This window comes from Pipistrellus kuhlii, unplaced genomic scaffold (assembly GCF_014108245.1).
Source record: "Pipistrellus kuhlii isolate mPipKuh1 unplaced genomic scaffold, mPipKuh1.p scaffold_m20_p_6, whole genome shotgun sequence".
Taxonomy (NCBI): Eukaryota; Metazoa; Chordata; class Mammalia; order Chiroptera; family Vespertilionidae; genus Pipistrellus; species Pipistrellus kuhlii.
In genome coordinates, this window is record NW_023425562.1 from 65,393,106 (window position 1) to 65,415,711 (window position 22,606).

Below are 22,606 nucleotides of genomic sequence, written 5' to 3' on the forward strand. Positions count from 1 at the left end.
AAACTTCTTCTAATGCCACTTCTTCAAAATAGACTTGCCAGGCTATGGTATTTTGTAGAAGAGCTACACTCAAGGGGCCAAAGAGCCACATGTGGCTCTAAAATCAGTTTGCTGTCCACAGGGCTAGGGCATTGATTACAGTTTTATATACATACATTTTTTTTTAAATCCTCACCCGAATATATTTTTCCATTGATTTTTAGAGAGAGTGGAAGAGGAGGAAAGATGGAAATATTGATGTGAGAGAAACATATTGATTGGTTGCCTCCTTCATGAGCCCTGACCAGGGAGAAGCCAACCAAAGTACATGCCCTTGATGGAAATCAAATCTGGGACCCTTCAGTCCACAGACTGAAGCTGTATCCACTGAACCAAATCGGCTAGGTAGTGGTTGGCAAACTCATTAGTCAACAGAGCAGCAAACTGCGGCTCTTTGGCCCCTTGAGTGTGGCTCTTCCACAAAATACCACGGCCTGGGTGAGTCTATTTTGAAGAAATGGCGCTAGAAAAAGTTTAAGTTTAAAAAATGTGGCTCTTAAAAGAAATTTCTATCATTGCACTGTTGATATTTGGCTGTTGACTAATGAGTTTGCTGACCACTAGGCTAGGGCTACCTATTTATATTCTTTTTTAAAATATATTTTATTGATTTTTTACAGAGAGGAAGAGAGATAGTTAGAAACATCAATGAGAGAGAATCATCGATCAGCTGCCTCTTGCATACCCCCTTCTGGGGATGTGCCTACAACCAAGGTATATGCCCTTGATCGGAATCAAACCTGGGACCTCTCACTTCGCAGGCTGACGCTCTATCCACTGAGCCAAACTGGCTTCGGCTATATTTATATTCTTAAAAGAATTACTACATTGCTTTAGCCAGGTAACTCAGTTGGTTAGTGTTGTCTTGATACACCAAGGTTATGGGTTTGATCCCAAGTCAGGGCAATACTACATTGGCACACTTGAATTTTTATACCAAAAAAATGTCAAATTAACTATTAACCACAAAGCTGGCTGAATTCATGTCTTTCAGAAGCTACTATATTTATCATTTGTTCCATACGACAAATTTGGTTTCTATTTTCATTTATTTATATAGCACACCTAATTTTTCTAAGTGGACAGTGAATAGTTTATAAAACCTAGACTAGATGAGATCCAGGCCTTGAAGGTGTGCTTTAATTTAAAAAAAAAAAAAAAAATTAAGATGCCTTAAACTCTATAGCAGCAAATCCATTCTCAAAGCATTTCAAAAACCTGAAGGGCAGCCAAAACTGGTTTGGCTCAGTGGTAGAGCGTTGGTCTGAGGACTGAAAGGTCCTGGGTTTGATTCCGGTCAAGGGCATGGACATTGGTTGCGGGCACATCCCCTGTGGGGGGTATGCCGGAGGCAGCTGGTCAATGTTTCTCTCTCATCGACGTTTCTGGCTGTCTATCTCTCTCCCTTCCTCTCTGTAAAAAATCAACAAAATATATTTTAAAAAAAATCTGAAGGGCAGATGTAAGAATTTTGTTACTAAAAAAATAAAGCAAAATAAAAATTATTGTAGAGCTCACAAAAATTTCAGAGCAATGAAAACCTAGAACTGCCTCTTCATGGAGTTGTCCCTTAAAGAAGAAAGTTTTTTAGATATTTTCCAGAGTAGTTTGAGATGCTTAAAATAAATCACTGATATATAAAATAATAAAAATTCTTAGTACTTTTTATTTACAAATTAATTTCATAATCCAACTATAATAAGCATGTCCAAACAATAAAGAAAGTGATTGGCTTCCATCTCATTAGTGCTATAAAAATAAATCAGCACTGTGTTCTATTTTTTTACATAAAATTATAAAGTCTTTTAAAAAAGCTACTTTAGAATAATCTTCTAGTATGAAGTGAATTTCATAAAATATAAAATTTAGTAGTTTATAAATACTATAATTTAAATTAATTGAATTAGCTACAATTAATCTGTGGAAATACAGAGCACAAGTATGTCAATCATCCACAATTAGGTTTAACTATTATATACAAGAGACATTTTTCAATCATCAGAGTAAGACTTTATTCATATTCTTGAAAGGTAGCTTTGTTCCCAATAAATATTCTTTCTACCACTTCTGTAAACTGTAGGGAGATCACATTCCTAATATAAAAGGAAACAACATACAGCTATTTGACTTTTTGTTTTTTTCTTGCTTGAAACTGCTCTGTTTTGTTTTTTACCGATTTAATCAACATTGACAAGGCAGGATCAATGGACCTCTTTTGTGATTCCTTTTGAATTTCACTCTCTTTTTTCTTTATTGCCTGAGTTAGTTCTTGTTCTTTTTGTTCTCTTTGCCGGGCTTTCTCCTCAAGAATTTTCTCCATAGCTTTTGTTTTCTTGAAGTTAGGATCCGAAGGATCCAAATTGAATAAGTGGGAAGTATACATTGCCTGAAACCGTGAATCCTTAACATTTACCTGTAAATCCAAAAGGAAAATAAAAAGAAATTAAATTACTAAACCAAAAGGCCCAGAAATGGGCAAAATTTGAAGTCAATGAGTTGTTATTTGGGACCAGGGGATCACTTCATCTACCTAATAAAAGAGAAATATGCTAATTGACTGTACCTTCATGATGTTCACCAGCCAATCAGGAGTGACTACGCAAATTAACCCAATAAATATGGTAAGTAAATTTGCATATGCAAGCCCCGAGCGCGGAGGGGACGCGTGTGTTTGTCGCCATGGCGACAACACAAGTGTTTTGCACCGCCCCAGCTACTTGGGGCCTCTGGGCAGTGTGGGAAGGCAGTTTTCAGAATAAAAATTTTTGACTAAAAATCTCTTTTTAACTTTAACTTTTCATAAGAAAACCATTCACTGAAAAGTGCAAACAACATATAATAGAACTAACTTACTAGTATAGAAACGTGTACTACAGAATGGCCTAAAAGTCCCTCTATATTCTACTTAGAAATTATCTGTATGTACCTCTCCATTCTTTGAACAAATCAAAATTTCCCCACATTCTCTGAGTCTAGTCTTCCACATTAACAGGTGGAAGTCATTAAGTAGTTCCTGGCAGCTGTTTGTAGGTTTTCTGCATAGGGCTCAAACTCATGCATAAGGACTATGTGGTCATTAGGAATATGTATTTAGCAAAAAGAAGAAAAAGAGAGCGAGCAATGGAAACAAAAAAATAGCAACTAAAAAAGCATGGCTTACTGCACTGGCCACTAGCCACAGTGAGAGTGACACTGTGACATGAGCCTGCTATTTCTCAGTTAGGCTCAATTGGCATATTCTTCCCAAGTAAGCATCACATTGCATGTGATTCTAACACTGAAAGCTACATGTAGTGCAATATGGCTACCAAAATATAAGCTGGCTACTTCACGAGGAGCTCAACTGGCTGTATAGGACTAAGAGATGGTAATTTTGGCTCCATGGTCATTCCTAAGACACCCCAAAGCTGACTTTCACTATGTTTAATTTTTATCTCCAGACCTGACTCTAGAGTCAACACCAGTTTAAACAGGCTAATGACATCTGTCCCTAGTTACCTCAAAGTCATCCTCTAATAATTCCTTCTTTTTCATAAGCTGTTTTTTCTTCTTTTTGCTTAGATTCTGGTGCTCCACAATCTTGTTGTAATTGAAGTGTTTCTTGTTGTCTTCCTCCTCATCCATCATGAGCAAAGCCATTTCAGCCTACAAAGAGAAAAAAAAATTCAAATGTACAACAATGTTTTTCTTCCCCAAACAGGAATATGGAGTATGAAATGCCATCCAGGAAAGGAGAACTCAGTCACCAATGATCTAGGATAACATCTGTTATCTGTAAACTGATTGTGGATCACTGAAACTCACAAAGAATCCCAGAGATCCTTATACTGCTGTAAGCAACAGGTAAAAGCTTCAGAAGCAACATCACTGATAGCAGGAGAAAGGTGAAAGTCTGTATTTAAAACCCAGATTACCTCCCACGTTAGTATAACTGGTTAGTAGGCTGTAGGAATGAGTCCCCAAGTCACCCAAATAAAACTATCATTTTCACTTTGGTCTTTTACTGCAGTGATACTAAATATAGCAAATGTAGTATTTTGTGATACAAACTATTCTTTAAACATGTATTATTAACAAGAAATTTCTTTTTCTTCTGCCTTTTTTACCTTTATTGTTTTAATAGTGATATGTTTTTATGAAGTGATATATCTTAATATTTGCTTCTGAACTATATTATCTTTTCAACTAAAAAGGTGTTTTCTACCAACACACGATGGGATTAAATGTGAACCCTCAAGAACTAAGTAAACAATGATGTATACTAGAGAAAATACAGAATATACTGTCAGACTTTTGTGAATCTTGTAATATTACTACTTTAGACTGCTTTAATTTTCTTTTACTTTCATCACTGACACCTACAGTTGGCATTCTTTTTTGAGCCATTATCCATAAGAGATAATCTTTGTGCTCCTTAACTCTATGAGTATTCCTGTGTATGCAAAAAATGGAGAACAGAAAAGATACATTAAAATGCAGAGTTTAGGTGACCAGCCAGGCTCACTCCCAAATACAGATGTGAATGTCAGTCATAGGGATGTTGTTGGCTCCAATTCATGCCTCAGCAAAAATACCTATTACTCTGTGCTATGGGTCTTTGGAGTCACTGAAGAAAAGGTTCACTGCACTTCAAAGAAAAGGCTTTACTTTTGTACATTAAGCTTATGATTTTTACAATAACAACGAGAGAAATTAGGACTTTATAAACCATAAAAAGCAAAGTCTGTACTATGGGATTCAGATGAACTTCATTTAAATTACTTATGATCGCTCACCTTTTGTTTCTCTATTTCAGCCTCCTCCTCTGGAGATGGGCCATCTGTTGCAGTTTTCACTGATTTCTTCTTTTCTTTTATAACAAACAAAATTGGAGAGTTAAAAATTACAAGACTATAAAAAAATATGTTAACAGTAGGAACAAAAATATAAGATATCTAGGAATAATCTTGTCAATAAATGTGTAGAAACTAGAGGACGTAAAAAATATTACTAAGATATTACTGAGAATGGAATAAATATAATACTTCTGGATGGGGTGTCTGAATGTTAAAAAAGCAAGTTCTCTTGAAGGTGATGTATAATTATATTATCAATTGAGAAAGAAAAACCGTAAGATCATTTCAATACATATAGAATAAGCATTTGATAAAATTCTATATCCAGTCATGATAAGATATATACATTTAGCGAAATTCTAGATAAAATTCCAATCACAGAAATCTTTACAAAGATTAACAAGATAGATTTGATATACTAGTGATACAGTTTACTAAAATGTACTACAAAAAGTACTGTGCGTAAAATACAGAAAAACAATAGTATAGCTTAGGATATAAGATGTAGCATCAGACATTACTGAAAAAAAAAATTAAGTTTATTGTCTTACCCCATTATCTACTGGCAAATAAAATGCAAATAGGTTAATGAGTTAAACATTAAGAAAAAAACTTTAGGGGAAAATACAGGGACATAACTACTTATACTCATCTGCAAAATGAAAACTTCATCCTTATAATAACAATTTGAGAGTAACTACCTGTAAGAAATACTTTAACAATACCCTTTTCTTCTAGTCTCAAGACAAATCTGAGCTTTGGTTAACTTCCTACTCTATTATGAGGCAAACTCACTTATGGTAAGAGCTGGTCCTGACTGTAAAACTGCTTGTAAATTCAGGGGCTCCAGGACTTCTAGAGACCACAGGGTGTCGGCTGAGATGTCCTCAACCTAATTGGAGGGAGAATGTGCAGCAGGTAAGGGCACTGGACTCTGGAACAGTGACTAGGCTTTAAATTCCGGCTCTACCAGCGGGTTTTAGCTGTGGCAGTTTGTACCTGTGTCCTTGTCTATAAAATGGGGATTATAATAATAGCACCTACCTCATAGGGTGTTTGAGGACTAAGTAAATTAGTACATGTTAAGAGCTTAGTTAATGCCTGCCACACGGCACTATAAAGTGTTTGCTGCTACTGTTAAGATAATCTGACTAGGCTCCCTGATGATCAGGCTGATGCCTTTTTTTTCTTCCTATTTTGTGGCTATTGGAGTGAAAGGCATTCAAAGGGAGTTGGTTTCAGGGTGATAAGGTGTGAAAGACTAGTCTGAAAAGAGAGAGGGTTCAGAATCTACAAAGATAAGCTGTGTTTTGACTTTCCAATGCAAAGAAACACCGGGGTCTCTGAATTTTATGGTTAATGTTTACACAGCACTTACTTTGTCAGGGAGTAGTACTGTTCTAGTATCTTATATAATAAAAGCCCAATATGCTAAGTGTCCAGTCATCTGTTCAACTAATCAAAGCGTAATATGCTAATGATATGCTAAGGCCGCTCACCTGCTCAATATGATGTGCACTGACCACCAGGGGATAGACAAGTCGACTGGTTGACCAGTCACTATGACGTTCACTGACCACCAGGGGGCAGATGATCTGACCATAAGGTTAGCCTACTGCTAGGGTCTAGTCAATAGGGACTGAGCGAGATGGGCCAGACACCCTGGAGCCCTCCCACAGTTCCTCCCCAGCCCTGATCATGCATGGGTGGGGTTCCTCGGCCTGGCCGGCACCCTCTTGCAATCCGGGACCTCTTGGGGGATGTTGGAGAGCCAATGTCAGCCCGATCCCGCAGGCCAGGCTGAGGGACCCCATTGATAATCTAATATGTGCACCAGGCCTCTAGTCTTTACATATATTAACTAATTTAATCCTCATAACATGAGATAGATTCTATTATTTATTATGATCCCCATTCTGTGGATGAGAAAGCTGAAGCAGAGAGAGGTTAAATAATTATTCTCAAGTTTGGTAAGTGAAAGAACCATAATTCACATCCAAGCACGGCAGCTCAGGCTCTTACCTGTTAACCACACTACCCTCTTCTGCTATCAAATATTCTCCCTGTAACAGCCTTTCCACTTAAAATGCATTTTGATGTGAAGTAACAAAGAAAAATTCAAAGCCCAAGTAGAGAGACTTAAGAACTGCTTTGTGTGCATTAGGTCCCTGCTGTACTTACATAGCCGTGCCCAGCTGAGAGCATGCCAGCATGAAAGGGCTGCTGGTTCACCCCGCATGCTACCAAGGCATCTGCGTGCACTTCTAAGAAGAAATACTATTGTATGCAGCCCTTTTCCCAGGGATGAAAATCTTTCTTGCTCCTATTTCAAATGTTTTTCAGGGAATGATGTATCCACTTTTAAGATTATACCTTTTTCTCTGTTTTGTGTGTGTGTGTGTGTGTGTGTGTGTGTGTGTGTGTGTGTGTGTCTCATTAAGGTTTCACTTTCTTTCGGTTTGATTCCCATGCCCTAAGTTCCTATGCTCTCAAGGCAAGAGCTCCTTTTGAAGTGAATGGACTAGTGACAAATATTGAAGATCATTCTGTGGGAGGGGAAAAAAAATCAGGCTGTATCTGATTAATACATAACAGAGATAAAGATCTTCACATACAGCTGTGGGAAATAATTTCAAAGAGCCCACAATGAACTGTTCCGGATTTTATAACAACCTGGTGAAAAGTCATAAAAATAAACTTGAAAGGAAAACTGCAGCAAGGGAGGAAAAAAAGAAGCTCCAAGATGGTCAGGGTTAAAAATGATATCCAATTTTAGCGTGATGAAAATGTCTTTGCTCACAAAGAATTTACTGTGTGCTAGACTGAACTGTTTAGCCAAAAGATAAATAATGTGTAGAGATCCTTTCTGCACTGTTAACAAGACCATATTAAGAGGGCACATCTTAATTTATCTTTTTCCTTTTGGAAAGTTTTCAGACCTAAGTTAAATGAAGAGTATGATGGAAATAAAAGTCCTATTCTGCAGTTATCTTTATTTTTCAGTGAATTATTTGGCAAGTTAGAAACCATACACACCTCTTAGGACTGCTACAAAAAGTACATATGGATTGACTCTAATAAGATGAATACTAACAGAGACTGGAAATCAGGTATGAGAATTTTATAGTTAAAAAAGGAAATCTAAAAAAAATTCCTACTGAGGTTATCCCTTTAAGCAAAAAATGTAACAGAGCACATCTATGGAAAAAAATGTGCTGCAATAAATTGATCTGTAAAATGGTTATCTATAAAAGAAATTCCATTTTTCATTACTTGTAATGTCACAGAACTATTCCCAAAAAAACCTTCCTCCAGAGGGGTTAGTTAAGCACTTCTTATAAGAGAGTAATTAAGAGAATTCAGTGCAGGGCAGACACGGTCTTAGTACTGACCAGACAGCAGTGGTAAACCCCCTACCAACTCACTTTTTGCAGCAAATTCCTGCATTCAAAATCACTTTCCCATAATCAGATGCAGTCTGTTCATCTTTCTTTGGACCTGGGCATGCTGGCTTTGCTTGGAAATGCAGGAATTCCTCATGTCCAGCTCTTATACATATGGGTCCTAGCTCTGGCTTTGATCTACACAATATACTTGGAGAATTACAAAATGGAAAGGGAACCCATTAGGGTTTAGGTTCTACCATCAACCACTGGTCCTACACAATTCAACTATGTTTCTTGAGCTTCAGTTTACTCATCTATAAAGTGGGCTGATGTTTGGATTAGAGGACAGAATAAATACAAAAGCATTTGCAAACTATAAAATAACATATGAGAAGTACACAATAAGCATTTCACATACTGGGTGAATAAAATCTGTGTACCATATTATTAAATTTTCAAGGCGGTTTATCAAATATCTTAAGTTGTCAGTCAAGACAAAGGATACATTTTAATGGGGTATATTTATATGAGATATACTTTATTTCACTCTTACTTCATAAAAAACAATCTTAATAAGGAGCTTTAGAAAACAAGAACTTTTATTTCATTCTATTAAGTACATTACATTTTTGAAATTCTCATTTGATGTCAAGTTTGAAATTTACAAAAAATAGAAAAATTATAGCAAATTTATAGTGTAAGGGGGCAAAAAGAAAGGAAAAGATTAGAAAAGATTTCTGGCATTCAAACTGGCTCCTAACCCAAGCCAAACACCATGTCTGGCATCAATCAATGAACTCAGTTCCTCCTTAATTTGAAGAGTGTAAGTTCAGTTCTTTGGGCTTTCCTAGGGCAAAAGTATCATAAATGCTCAAATCCACCTGGTTTAAAATATATCTGTCTTCATCCATGGGATGTGAACTATATATACATCCTTCCAAACATTAATGCTGCTCCTCAAAAGTTTCTTGGGTTTTTCTGATACCTTCCATGCAGTACCTTCTCTAGTATAACAGAATGACAGTCCAATCCTGCATTCTCCTCTCTAGTCAATGCTTTCTACCTCCAGTCCCATAGTTTGAAATACTATTGTACTGATTTGTAATATATATATATATATATATATATATACTTTGACTACTCAGCACATCTCCTACACTAATATTTACATTTGGATATCTAATTGATATCTCAAAGCAATTATATCCAAAATGAACCTACAGATCCTACTTTCCACTCAAACTTTTTGTTCCTACATTCCTTCCTCAGTAAGTGGAAGAGCATTCTTCCAGAGACTCAAACCAAAAATCTAGGCGTTATGCTAAATTTCTTCCTTATCCAACTAAATTAGCAAGCCTACTTGCCAAACATATATCAAATCCCACTCAGTTTTTTCCTTCCAGTTCCATTACTAATATGCCATCAAAACCAGCCATCATCTCCTGTCTAGACCTCTGCAAAATCCCGATAACCCAATGCCTTTCTTTAATCTGTTCTCTGCATAGGAACCAGAATAATTTTAAAATATACACCAGACCATGCGACATACTTGCTTAAAGACTCTTCAGTGACTTCCCACTGTCAAAAGAATAGCATCCAAATTTATTGCCAGGACAAGGCCCTGCAGGGTCAGTCCTGCATCCCAGCCTGGCCATGCTCCAGCTACATTGTGTCTCAATTTCTCCACCACAACAAGTTCTTTCTCATCTCATAGTCTTTCTACCCACTTTTCTCTCATTGGCAATGCTCTTCCTAAAGCTCTTCAGGCCTGATTATTTCTTATTCTACAGGTGTTAGCTCTATTGTCACCACCTTAGAGAAGCCTTTTTTCTTTGCCTACCCTATGTAAAGTAAGCTACTCTCCTTATTTTCCCCCATTTTATCTTCTATGTTACTGTATTCATTTCCTTTAAAACACTGACCATATTCTCAAATATTCTTATTTGTTTATCAGTTAAGCATATTTTCCCTAAAACTATAGATTAAAGGGATATAACCTTGCCTATATTACTACTGTTGTATGTCTAGCCTACCAGAGTACCCAGCACCTGGTAGGCACTCAAAAATATTTACTGATAGAATAAGTAAACAAACATGGCAAGATATCATTTTTTAGAGCTAGGTTTTATATTTAAAAATTCTCAGCCTTTCTATTATTCTTTTTGAGAGAGAGATCTATTATTCTTTTTGTTTAGGAAAAAAAAAAAAAAAACTTAAGCACAAATATAATTACTCCTATGCAGTATTCTGAAATCAAAAGTATATTGAAAGAAAGCAAATTTTATCTATACTTTCACTTGGAACTTCTGACAGTAACTTTAGAAAAAGTTTATTCACAATTGAAATGTGCTGATTCCAAGAAATAAGCTATTCCAAGCCATCAAACCATTTAACTTTCTCTTTGAATCCTGAACTGAGTTCTGCAATCAGACCAGATTTCACATGCCAAATGAAGCACTTTGGAATGAGAACAAGGAAACAATAATACTTTGCATTTCTCCATATAATAAACTTGGTTTCCTGAAATCAGAGGATAAGACTAAAATCCATCATCATCTAGAAATGACCGCTCAGGTATGATAAAAAGCAGAACATGCTAAGTTTCCATTTCCCTTTCCAATTCCTAAGAATCTCACATCCTATAATAGACTTTATTCATCTTGATTTCCTTTTCATCAATAAAATGTCAGTGCTAAAAGGCTGTAACAACCAGGAAATAATTTTGAGCAATTTTGACTTTCCTGTTGAGAACTATTCTGGCCCACTAGTCACAAGGGACAAGAAACAGGAAAACATAAAATCCTCCTCTTTACAATGCCAGCTTGGGGTTGTTCCAGAAGTAAGCCTTTGGGGTTCATGTGTGTGGTACTCAGATCAGGGCAAAGCAAAATGCATGAGAGGGAATGGAAAATGCTTATAGTGGTCTCTGCACTGACTTGTCCAACTCTGGCCTGAACCTTACCGCACACATTTATACATACCAAAAAGGTAAGAATAAAAGCATTTAGAAAAGAATGAGTGGTGCATATGCAATGGAAATAAGACTCAGTAGATATAGGAAATCAAATACCAGATAGTTTAGGGCAGTGGTCGGCAAACCACGGCTCGTGAGCCATATGTGGCTCTTTGGTCCCTTGAGTGTTCTAAAGCCACTTCTTCAAAACAGATTCGCCCAGGCCGAAAACCGACTTCTTCGCATGGGCCATGAAGTTTCAATCACACTGTATGTGCACACCCACATGTGGTATTTTGTGGAAGAGCCACACTCAAGGGGTCAAAGAACTGCATGTGGCTCACGAGCCAAGGTTTGCCGACCACTGATTTAGGGAATTCAAAAAAAAGGGGAGGAAGTTGCTTTTCAGTTATAATGAAGCAGGATAAATGCAAAAAGAATATGAAACACAGATGTTTTTGTATACCAGAAAAATTTTCACGTAAACCGTGTAAATATTTTAAATTTATAAACATATCCACTGAACAAATTTATTTCATACTTTCAATACTTCATAGCCTTTGCAAAGAGACCTAGAGTGGATGCGTTATAAAAAAAAGCAGTGAAAGCACACAAAAAGATGACTATTCCATTTTCTTTCAGCCTTTTATAGTCAACTTGTCTATAAGGATATTTCCCAGAAAGGATTCCCCAGTGAACTGTTAAATTAATCATGTTACCCAAAACCTCCTGCAATGGCATTACTTTGCATGTACAGGGAGCAGGCCAACTCTTTTTAATCTGGTCAATGGTTATGTCCTACAAGACAGACCTACTTATAAGGCCCTAAGAGAGGTATACAAATACTAGAAATTTTAAAAGAATGGGTAACTTATATTGTTTCAACCAATGTTACCTTTTTTCTTTAGATTCTAATTGAAAACTATAAATGTGTGCTGGCTTACCAATTTTTTTAACTTCTTCAGCAAAGTATGGGTCATTCATATCAACATCAGAAGGAAGTTCATCTTCACTGGACTCTTCAGCAAGAGCCTAAGGTTGAATGTAAAACACATACAGTTTATTATAAGGACCAGCATATATATATATATATATATATATATATATATATATATACACATATATATATATGTATATATATATATGTATATATATATATACATATATATATATATATATATATATATATATATGTATGTATGTATGAATCTCTGAACACATAATAATCTGGCCACTCAGTGTATATCCTCCTATATAATAAAAGGCTAAGATGCAAACTGTCCCCTCAATCAGGAGTTCAACCAGCAGGCAGGCCGGCCAACTGCCGATGTCCCCACCCCTTGGCCAGTCTGGCCGGACCCCACCCATGCATGAATTCATGAACCGGGCCTCTAATATATATACATTGAGTGGCCAGATTATTATGAGTTCAGAGATTATAATAATCTGGCCATTTAGTGTATATGTGAAGAAAAATAATACGCTTTCTTTCAAATCACATTTAAATTAAAATAATTTAATTAAACCAGTTAATTAGTTGTTCAGTTTATAAAGTATGAGTTATTCTTTTGTTTGTTCAACAAGTATTTGTGGAACACTTAATAAATGCAGGAAACTATGTTAGGCAATGGGGAGAAATGGAAGTTATCAGATACATGGTTTATATCTTCAAAAATTTTACAATCTATTAATAGAAATTAGACACAAATAGACATATACATCAGTAGTAATAATTCAAGATAGGAAATGCAAAAAGAGACAAAAATAAAATGATACAGACATTAAAAGGAGGGAAATATTTTCAGATGGCTAGTCAGTAAAGAGAGGTGGCCTTCTCTCTCAGAAAATTGAGAAATAGCAGTGTGCTATTAATAGTATGAAGTAGTACATTGTGGGTTATCTTTTAAAAATATATATATATTATTGATTTTTTACAGAGAGGAAGGGAGAGGGATAGAGAGCTAGAAATATCAATGAGAAAAGAAGCATCGATTAGCTGCTTCCTGCACATCCCCTACTGGGTATGTGCCTGCAACCAAGGTACATGCCCTTGACTGGAATCAAACCTGGGTCCCTTCCGTCCACAGGCCGATGCTCTATCCACTGAGCCAAACTGATAGGGCTATCTTCTAAATTATTATTTAAAATACTTTATATGTTGGTTAATTAAAAATAATGGTTATTTTGAAAATTCAAATTATTGTAAAGTAGTAAGAATAGTCCCTATTTGTTTTTATCAACCAAATTTCAAAAAATATCTTTTTTAATCCACAATCTACCTCTAAAAACTCTTGGGCTATTTTTAAGCAAATCTTTTAGTTAAGTTTCTGCTAATCAAATGTGAATAGGCTATCTACTGAATTAGCATGTTTAATTAAAAATTCAAGTCTATAAAATAAATAGAACATATGGGAACTAAGACCAGACTTGAGTTTATTCCCAGGAATTTAAAACATGAGTTTAACAGAAGTATCTAGAATGCACATTGCTAAGCATCATCCTGCATGCTGAAGAAGACCCAGCAAGCCCAAACACATTCTTTATGATATTAATATCTTTTTAAGAACTGGGCATCTAAAGTTTTTTCACTAAAATATTATAAGATTCAGCAATAATATGTTTCTATCAAAGATTATGGAATATCTAACTTCATATCTATTCATGTATAACTGTTTTTTTAGATTTAAACTATACTTACTATCAACCATGGCACATAAATATATTCATTCCTTCAATAATCATTTCTCAATATCAAAATTAAAGTCACAGAGTAGAAAAGAGGAGAACTGTTACTTGAAAATATTTCTTGAAACCCTTGTACATATGGAGAACCTGTAGAGTTGGAAGGGATCTGCTGGTATCACCAAGTACAGAGCATGGAGTATGGAACAAACTGGGTGTATTTTTAATATTATTGGTAAAATATGTCCAGTCTAAGTCTAATGAAGGGAAGGTGCCTAGCAAATGAAAATCAAAGTTATAATTTATTTTATATAAATAAAATCAAATAGCTGCTAAAGGTCTCAGAAAAAAAGAACTATTTTACCAACCCTATAGAGACCCACTTGTAAGTCTTCCAATAAACTGATGGCTTAATGAGTTGTGAAATTATTCTGCCTACTCAGTTTAAAGAAAGTTCTAGAGAAGGAGAAGTAGCATACCAATAATGGGGTAGGGGTCTTACCCCTTTCCCTAGCCATTTCCAGAAATACTGACTGTAGGAGTACAAAAATCACTGTACTCCATTGTATCATTCAATTCTGTAGCTATCTTTATATGCACTGGAAGTCACAGCTTCACAAAAGTATGAGAGAGAGAGAACACAATGTAGTAGAGAGAGACTGGAGTGAGAGAGGTGGATTTTGGGCTCAGACACATCACTTAATTTTGTACAACTGTAAAACATCAGGGACAGACTAGAACTAATCATTTAAGATCCCTCAAGTTATAAAAGTATGTGATTAGAGATACCATCTTAAGAAAATGACTTTACTGCTAGAATGCTGCACTTGCTGACAAGAGTATTTTTAGTGGCAAAACCCTTAAGTGGTTTCTGCTATCACTAAGAAGCTAGCTCTGCAATGACTTAATGACAACTTTTAAATGCATATATCCTCAAGTAAAGAAATCTATATGTACCTCTCTTCCTCAAAAACAAGAGAAAATCAAGCTGCTTTACATCCAGACATGAACTAAACGCAAAATTTTAGAGTACAGCGGCTGTAGATTAAAGTGGCTCTGTTTTTTTTTTTTTTTTTTATCAGACATTGTATAACTTTATGTAGCCTCACAGAAAACAAACTATTGGATTTTCCTTTTCGTCTTTCTTAAAACTGCAATGGTAACAAAACCTACCAGAGTGGTTACACTGTGTGATAATAGGTGCTAAGCACCTGGTACTGTTTCATACATGGTTGTTCAATAAGTATTTGGCCATAATTATCTTTGATACCTTCTGTTTCTTTTTCAGTCTTTTTTTCTCCTTCTTCTTCTCTAAAAATTGTTCCCAAGGGGTCAGTTTATCTTTTCCTTCCAATTTGTTTTTGACCATCTCTTCTGCACTTTCTTTAAGACCTAAGGAAAAACATAAAAAGTTATATTTAAAATGTAATTTACAAAAAATGGTAATTTATACATATTTAATGGAATAATAATGTAAAATGCAAAAGTGAATTTTGCAATACTATAAGATCACAAGATAGTGTAGGATTGACTTATATCAAAGTATTTCCTACCGGTAGTAGCAAACAACAATAAACCTAACCAAACCAAAATAAATAAACAAACCCATCAACTTAATATATTGTATGATCAAGCCACTGAAGAAAATCCTTTATTTAGCCTCAAATTTCATTTCTCTATACTAATTGCTTTGAGATTCTAGTAATCCTGGAACAGGTCATCAACAAAAGCTGATTAGTAAGGCAACCCCTGTTGCAATACCCCAGGAAGAAAGCATTCTCATAATCACTCCTCAAGCACTCTGTGAGGCCACATCTTTAAGATCAAAAGGACCACTAAGTTCACATTCCACTTTGTATGGTTTAACTCTTTCAATGTTGAATGTTGTTATTTGCGATTATATTTCATTAGACTCTAAAGGTCTTTGTTTCTTGTAGCTCCTGAATGTTTCTAGGTGGCTTATGTAATAGCTGGAGTGCATGAGAAAGTTAAAAAAAAAAAGTCCCAAGGCTGATAATATCAATCCATGGAGACCCTCATTATTGTTTGTCAAAGTACAGAAAATATGACCACTGTGTGGTCCCCTTTAATAATAAAAATGTTTATTTTACTTTGTAGTATTTCTTTGGAGGTCATTGTTGGGCTTGGGGAAGAAGAGGTTTCATATTTATATGATACAAAATCCCTTTAAAAAACATTAATAAAATGATTCAAAATGCTGACATGGTCGATCCAGATAATTTTCCCAGATACATTTTAAATTCTAAGACAAATGAAAACAATCTTAAAGATATAATAATTCCCATTTTCCCTGAGATTGAGAGTTCAGTAACTTGCCTAAGAACATGCAGCTAAGAAGCTAAACAGATGAAATGTGACTACCTGGTTATCCTAAATACCATTACCAGATACATCTGGAAAGCTGGTTTGACTTAGAATAAAGAAATGGATAGCCCATGAGTAAAATCTAAAGCTTTGGGCCTCAGGTTTGTCACCTGCAAAATGAGGTTGGTCTAGAACACAAGCATGCAACTGCCCCTCCCAAATACAACATTTTCTCCCCTCAAAGAACATATCTGGTAGAAATTTAAATATATACAACTAAAAGTAGTGCTTTGAATCTTGAGCCCCGAAGGGAAGCATAAAACAAGTATAACAGATGATCTCTATGGTCCCTTTCATAGCTTTTAAACCCTGATTTAATCTCCAAATTTCTATGACTTAGAAAAGTATTATATTCTATGTATACTCAAAGTTATATAGATTTGTTTTTATGACATACTGCTGGTATGATCTGATTCATTGAATGCCAAATCAGAAACATAATTCTCTATTTTAAAATGCTGCTTATAAGAAAAACACAATTCCCTTTACTGAGCAGATTTTAGGAGAAATGTGAAGTGTATAAAACCATGTCGAGATCTCTGATTGAATCAAGAGTTACACAGCACCTAGGTCCAAATCTTTGACCGAATCAAGAGATACACAACACCCAGGAAATATAAACTGGGATCTGCATTTGACAGAAAGCAGCAAATCCTTACAAAATAAGTTGATTTCAAATAACAAAATGAAATAACATATATTATGCCAAAAGACATAAGCGAGTTTCACATTCTAAATGTACAGTATTATATTATTATGTATGTTTAAATAATAGTCTTTAAGGTATTCTACTACTGTATAATTTCCAAAATTAAGATTTTATTACTCCAAAATATTAAGTATTATGCTTAGATATTTTTTCAACAAATGCATTCTGATTATAATCATGCATCACATAATAACAAGGATACTTTCTGAGAATTCACGTTGGGCAGTTTTGTTGTGTGAACATTGTAGAATGCCCTTACACAAACCTCTATACTAATTGCTTACACAAACCTGGATGGTATAGCCTACTCACACCTAGGCTTATAGTATAGCTTATTGCTCCTAGGCTACAAACCTGTAAAGCATGTCATTGAACTGAATAATGTAGGCAACTATAACACAATGATAAGTATTTGTGTATCTCAACATATCTAAACATAGAAAATCCTACATAATAAAAGCCTAATATGCTAAATGTCCGACCGTTTGGCTGTTCAGCCACTTGGCCAGTCACTATGATGTGCACTGACCACCAGGGGGCAGACACTCTGACCAGTAGGTTAGCTTGCTGCTGGTGTCCAGCTGATGGGGACTGGGTGAGATGGGCCAGAGCCCTCCTGCAGTCCCTTCCCAGCCCAATTGTGCGCCGGTGGGGTCCCCCAGAATGGCCTGTGCCCTCTCGCAATCCAGGGCTCCTCAGGGGATGTCAGAGAGCCGGTTTCAACCCAATCCCCACAGGCCAGGCCGAGGGACCCACCAGTGCACGATTCCGTGCACTGGGCCTCTAGTATGGTATAAAATAAAAATGTGGCATAAAAAAATTAAAAATAGTACATATAGGACTCAGAAGTTGTTTTGGTGAGCCAAAGAGTGAGTGGTAAGTGAATGTGAAGGGTGAGGACAATACTATACAACAGTGATTTTTCAACTATGGCACACTGGTGTGCCATAAGAATTTTTAAAACATGCATACCTGTCTATTCCATCAGGGGCACTGACCTCTTTTCCCTTAGAGTGTCAAATAAAAAAGTGACAACAGCTGACACGACAGCTGTCCAGTGTGAATGAATCAAAATTATACCTATTTTTTGCCAGACTGACAAAAAATGTATTTTTGGTGTGCTGCAGAAATTTATTAATTAGTTTATGTGTGCCATGAGATGAAAAAGTTTGAAAATTACTGCTATATAGAACTGTAATTTATAGACTTTATAAATACTGTGCACTTAGAACTGTAGACTTTAGAAATACTGTGCACTTAGGGTACATTACATTTACTAAAAAATCTTTTGCTCCAATAATAAATTAACGTTAGCTTACTGTAACATTTTTACTTTATAAACTTAAAAATATTTTTTTAATCCTCACCCGAGAATATGTTTTCATTGATTTTAGAGAGAAAGAAAGAGGAAGGAAGAGAGGGAGGGAAACATGGATGTGAGAGAGAAACATGTATCTGTTGCTGTCCATCTGTGCCCTGACCAGAATTGACTCCACAACATAGGATCGAACCTGCAACCTTCTGGTGTGCAAGACGATGCTCTAACCTACTGAGCCAGCAGGTCAGGGCGTTAATTTTTTATTTATTTATTTTTTTTTACTTTGACTCTTTTGTAATAACATTTATTTTAAAACATAAAAACACTATACAGCTACACAAAAATATTTTCTTTCTAAATATCCTTATTCTATAAGCTTTTTTCTATTTTTAAAGCTTTTAATTTTTAAAAACTTTTAAGTTTTGTTGTTGTTGTTAATAACTAAAACACATAGGCCTACAAACCTCCACATCTTATTCTACTGGAAGATCTTTAGGGGCAATAACAGGCATGGAGCTGTTTTGGCTTTTCTTGGGACATAACTTGAGAATTTGATAAAAGCTGTGTAATCCTTCCCTGAAACAATGTGCTGAAAAAACTTGCATATTATGTTCAGGAGATTATAGATACCCAATGTGCATCTATATGTAAGGATCCAAGGGCCTCAGGTAAAGAACATTTATAGGGGCTGTTAGAGGTCTAAGGGAAGATGGGAGTTCATGTTCAACAACTTCAAAACTGATCAACATAGACATTTGTAGGTTTTACATCAGGGTTATTCATTTTAGCATTATCATTTAGGACCAGGTACATTCTCTGTTGTGAAGGATAATCCTGTGCAATATAGAATTTTTTAGCAATATCTCTGGCCTACCGGCTAGAAGCTGATAGCCCCAGTTGTGAAAATACAAATTGTCTCCAGACATTAGCACATGTCCCCTTGGGGGACAAAATCACCCCTCATTGAGAACCACTGTTCTAGACAATTATTAGAAGACATTTCTGAAAACAAAGACTATTTCATTATTTGTATTATAAACAAAATTGGGTTCTTTTGGTATTTGATTATATAATGTCTTTTCCACTTCAGAAGTTTCATCTGAGTATGCTTTTTATTCCAACTAGACCAAAGGCAACTTAAGTCACCTTCTTTTGTATTCCATAATATTTAGGACAGTGCCAGACACAGACTAAGTACTTAAGCACTTAACTGATTTGTCTTGAAGGAAGGATTCTTATTTCAAGCCAACTGTTTGATCTTTGATGTTTCGAACATGTTCTCTCCAACAGAAAATGAATCAAAACTTTAACATCTAAATAAATGGCCTTTATCCCAAGCAATTCATGTGGTTTTTAAAGGTCCTATAGCTCTAGAATAATTCATGAAATATTTATTTCCAGGAAATATTTTATATTTTTCTGGCATTTAGTTTGTTTACAACAATAAATAGCATCTTCAGTTAAATGCTGTATTATTTTTTGCTGGGCTTTCACATAATACACCAAAAGAGTAGAATGACAAATACATTGCCATGGATTAACAGCCCCATGATAACTTAAAAATGCTTTGTTCTCATCGTCATTATGAGGTCATTTAAATCTCTTGCCACAGATCACAGTTGTTTATGTTCTAAATTTTCAAAAATATGCCCATCCCAGAAGCCTCTTGGCATACACACAAGAACATTCTTCAGAGAGTTTTAGCTTCATCTGAGAGCAGCCACTATGTGAATGAAAAACAACTATGTTTTAAGTTTTTCACAGATTTGTTTAAAAAAAAATTTAATGTATACTCAAGGACTGCCAGATTAGTTAAAAATAGCATCAATAATCTTACAAATAAGGGGTAAAAAGACTCTTTCAAAGCCAACCATGAACACAGATGACACAATTATGACAATAATAATTTAAGTGCAATCCATTCAGAATTGTTTTGGTAATTTGCATATATAGAAAAATACTGTAGAATATCCTTTGAAAATAAACTAAAATAAGAATATACATTTCTCTTGACTCTACTAATTTGAAATATTCAAAAGGTCTTCAAGGGGCAGGACAAGAATGACTTCCAAATAGCATAATAGGTTTTGTTTATAAAAAACACAACGCACACTTTAAGATTTCTGATACAGGCTGAAACAGGCACTTTATATTTTACGAAGACATAGTATCCAGAGAATATTTACAAACACAGCTCAAACTTTACTTACAGTGATATGTTTAAATCAGACAATATATATTAACACTCAGTTCCAAAAGTAGATTTTGAAATGTTACTAACTGCTACCACCCAAACTCCCAACTTGGATAGAATTCACTCTGGGTAGAAGAGAAAACTACCAATCGTGCCCTGAGGAAAACTGGCATCAAAGACACCCCTTCAAAATGGTCAGTTACCCCCAATGGTCAGGGAGATGGAAAAGCATATCTACTTATATAATTAACAAAGGTCATAGGGATAATAGGTCCATATGAATAATGAGGATTTTTATCAGTGGCGTTTTTTGTTTTGTTTTTTTCCCCTCCCTCCATGGTAATCAAGTGATTATGCATGCAGGGTTATCATTAAAGCATATTGAATAAGCTTTTACTCTGTACCATTTTTCACAGTTGGAACTTTATATTTATTTGTGTGATTTTTAAGAATTATTATTATTAATGGCTATCTTTCTTATTAGGTTGCAAGCTCCATGAGGGTAGAGGCCATAGCTCTTCCCCACACCAAAGGCAACTAGTGTCTAGTGGAGGACCTGGTATATTAAATGTCTGTTAAATGAAAGTGAAAATGAAAGCATAGCCAAAACGGGTTTGGCTCAGTGGATAGAGTGTCAGCCTGCGGACTGAAAGGTCCCGGGTTCGATTCCGGTCAAGGGCATATCCCTGGTAGGGGATGTGCAGGAGGCATCTGGTGTTTCTCTCTCATCGATGTTTCTAGTTCTCTATCCCTCTGCCTTCCTCTCTATAAAAAAATCAATAAAATATATTTTTTAAAAATCTTAAAAAAAAAAAAATGAAAGCATAAATTCTTCAAATTTGTTCCCAAGCTCATGGACAGGGAGCAATAATGCATGAAATTTAAAAGTAAAGTAACAACTAGCCTTGAGAACAATAGTAAACAGCAAAAAATTACTAATCAGGCAGAACCAACATATGTCATTTGTATGCAGGTAATACTGTTATATATCTACTACATGGAACCAACACAGAAAGCTATAATACAAATAATAAGGTTAACAGGGTACCAACACCCTAGTTTGAGAAATGGTACTCATATAGCATTCAATTAAGTATTCAGAGAAGATGCTATATGCTGAATGAATAAATGTAAATGCTTTAGTTATTGCCTAAAAGCTATTTCAATATGTAGGAACTGTTTTACATTTATCTATAATTTGACCTTATCATACTCAAACTTCTTCTAAATCTCCTTTTATTCTCCTTAAAATGATGTAAAATGATGTCTTCCATTTGCAAGTACATAGAGGGTCCTCAAATATTATTTTACTCAATATACATTTTGTTACAAGATTTGTGAGATGACATACGGGACTTAACTCTTGTATATATAAATTAGCCTATGAAAAAATTTATTTTCATTATACACTGTTTCACTTAAAGTCACAAAACCTATCAAAGACACTGAGTGAGAACTTAACTGTAATTCAAGTTGTCCCTGCTTCTTAGAATCAAATATTCTTACAAAGCTGACTTTAAGTACAAGACATTTGGGCCCTATTAGGGAATCATTGTTTCCTGTATTTATCTGTAACTTTATTTGTATGTTTTCTTTGCCTTTCAAGTAGTTTGTTATCACAATGTACATAATATCAAGCTGTCCTAATACTAACAGAAGAAAATTCTGACCAGGTCTGATGAAGCCATTCTATTTAATTTATGGCAAACTGGACTGGAGAACTACTTGTTCTGTTATTTTTCACACGTAACATTTACAGACAAGGTAGAAAATATATGAAAACTTTTAAATGAATGGCTAAGAAATAAGAAGAAAAGAGGAATTTTTAAGAGTCCAGCCACAACAAGAAAGCTCAGATAGAAATGTGAAACTAGCTCAGAGCAGGAAGTTTTCCCTGGGGCACACACTAAACTGCTTTAGGAGAGTATAGATCTGGGTTTTAATGGGCTGCTAGCCTAGGAGCAGGAGACAATGTTGAGCCACATCATGATGGAATGTCCCATCAGAGACCACGACCACAAAGCCAAGATCCTAGGGTGCATTCAAGTGGGTACTGCTCCTCCTCGGACAACTCAGAGGGAATAATGCCTGTTTGGGCTTCAGCT

The 22,606-nt window shown here is 35.4% G+C and overlaps 1 protein-coding gene across 2 annotated transcripts in view; it reads right to left on the bottom strand.

Moving 5' to 3' along the window:
• Nucleotides 1–1,677: 1,677 nt before the first annotated feature.
• The window catches only part of ESF1 (ESF1 nucleolar pre-rRNA processing protein homolog), a 64,360-nt gene continuing 43,431 nt past the window's right edge, over nt 1,678–22,606 (bottom strand). For both annotated transcript variants that reach the window (XM_045574953.1, XM_036418194.2), the window contains 5 exons: nt 15,166–15,287; nt 12,158–12,245; nt 4,815–4,888; nt 3,538–3,684; nt 1,678–2,452 (listed from right to left, as the gene is read on the bottom strand). In XM_045574953.1, coding sequence (XP_045430909.1) covers nt 2,159–2,452; nt 3,538–3,684; nt 4,815–4,888; nt 12,158–12,245; nt 15,166–15,287 — 725 coding nt within the window. In that variant the 3' untranslated portion in view covers nt 1,678–2,158. The remainder of the gene's footprint in view (nt 2,453–3,537; nt 3,685–4,814; nt 4,889–12,157; nt 12,246–15,165; nt 15,288–22,606) is intronic.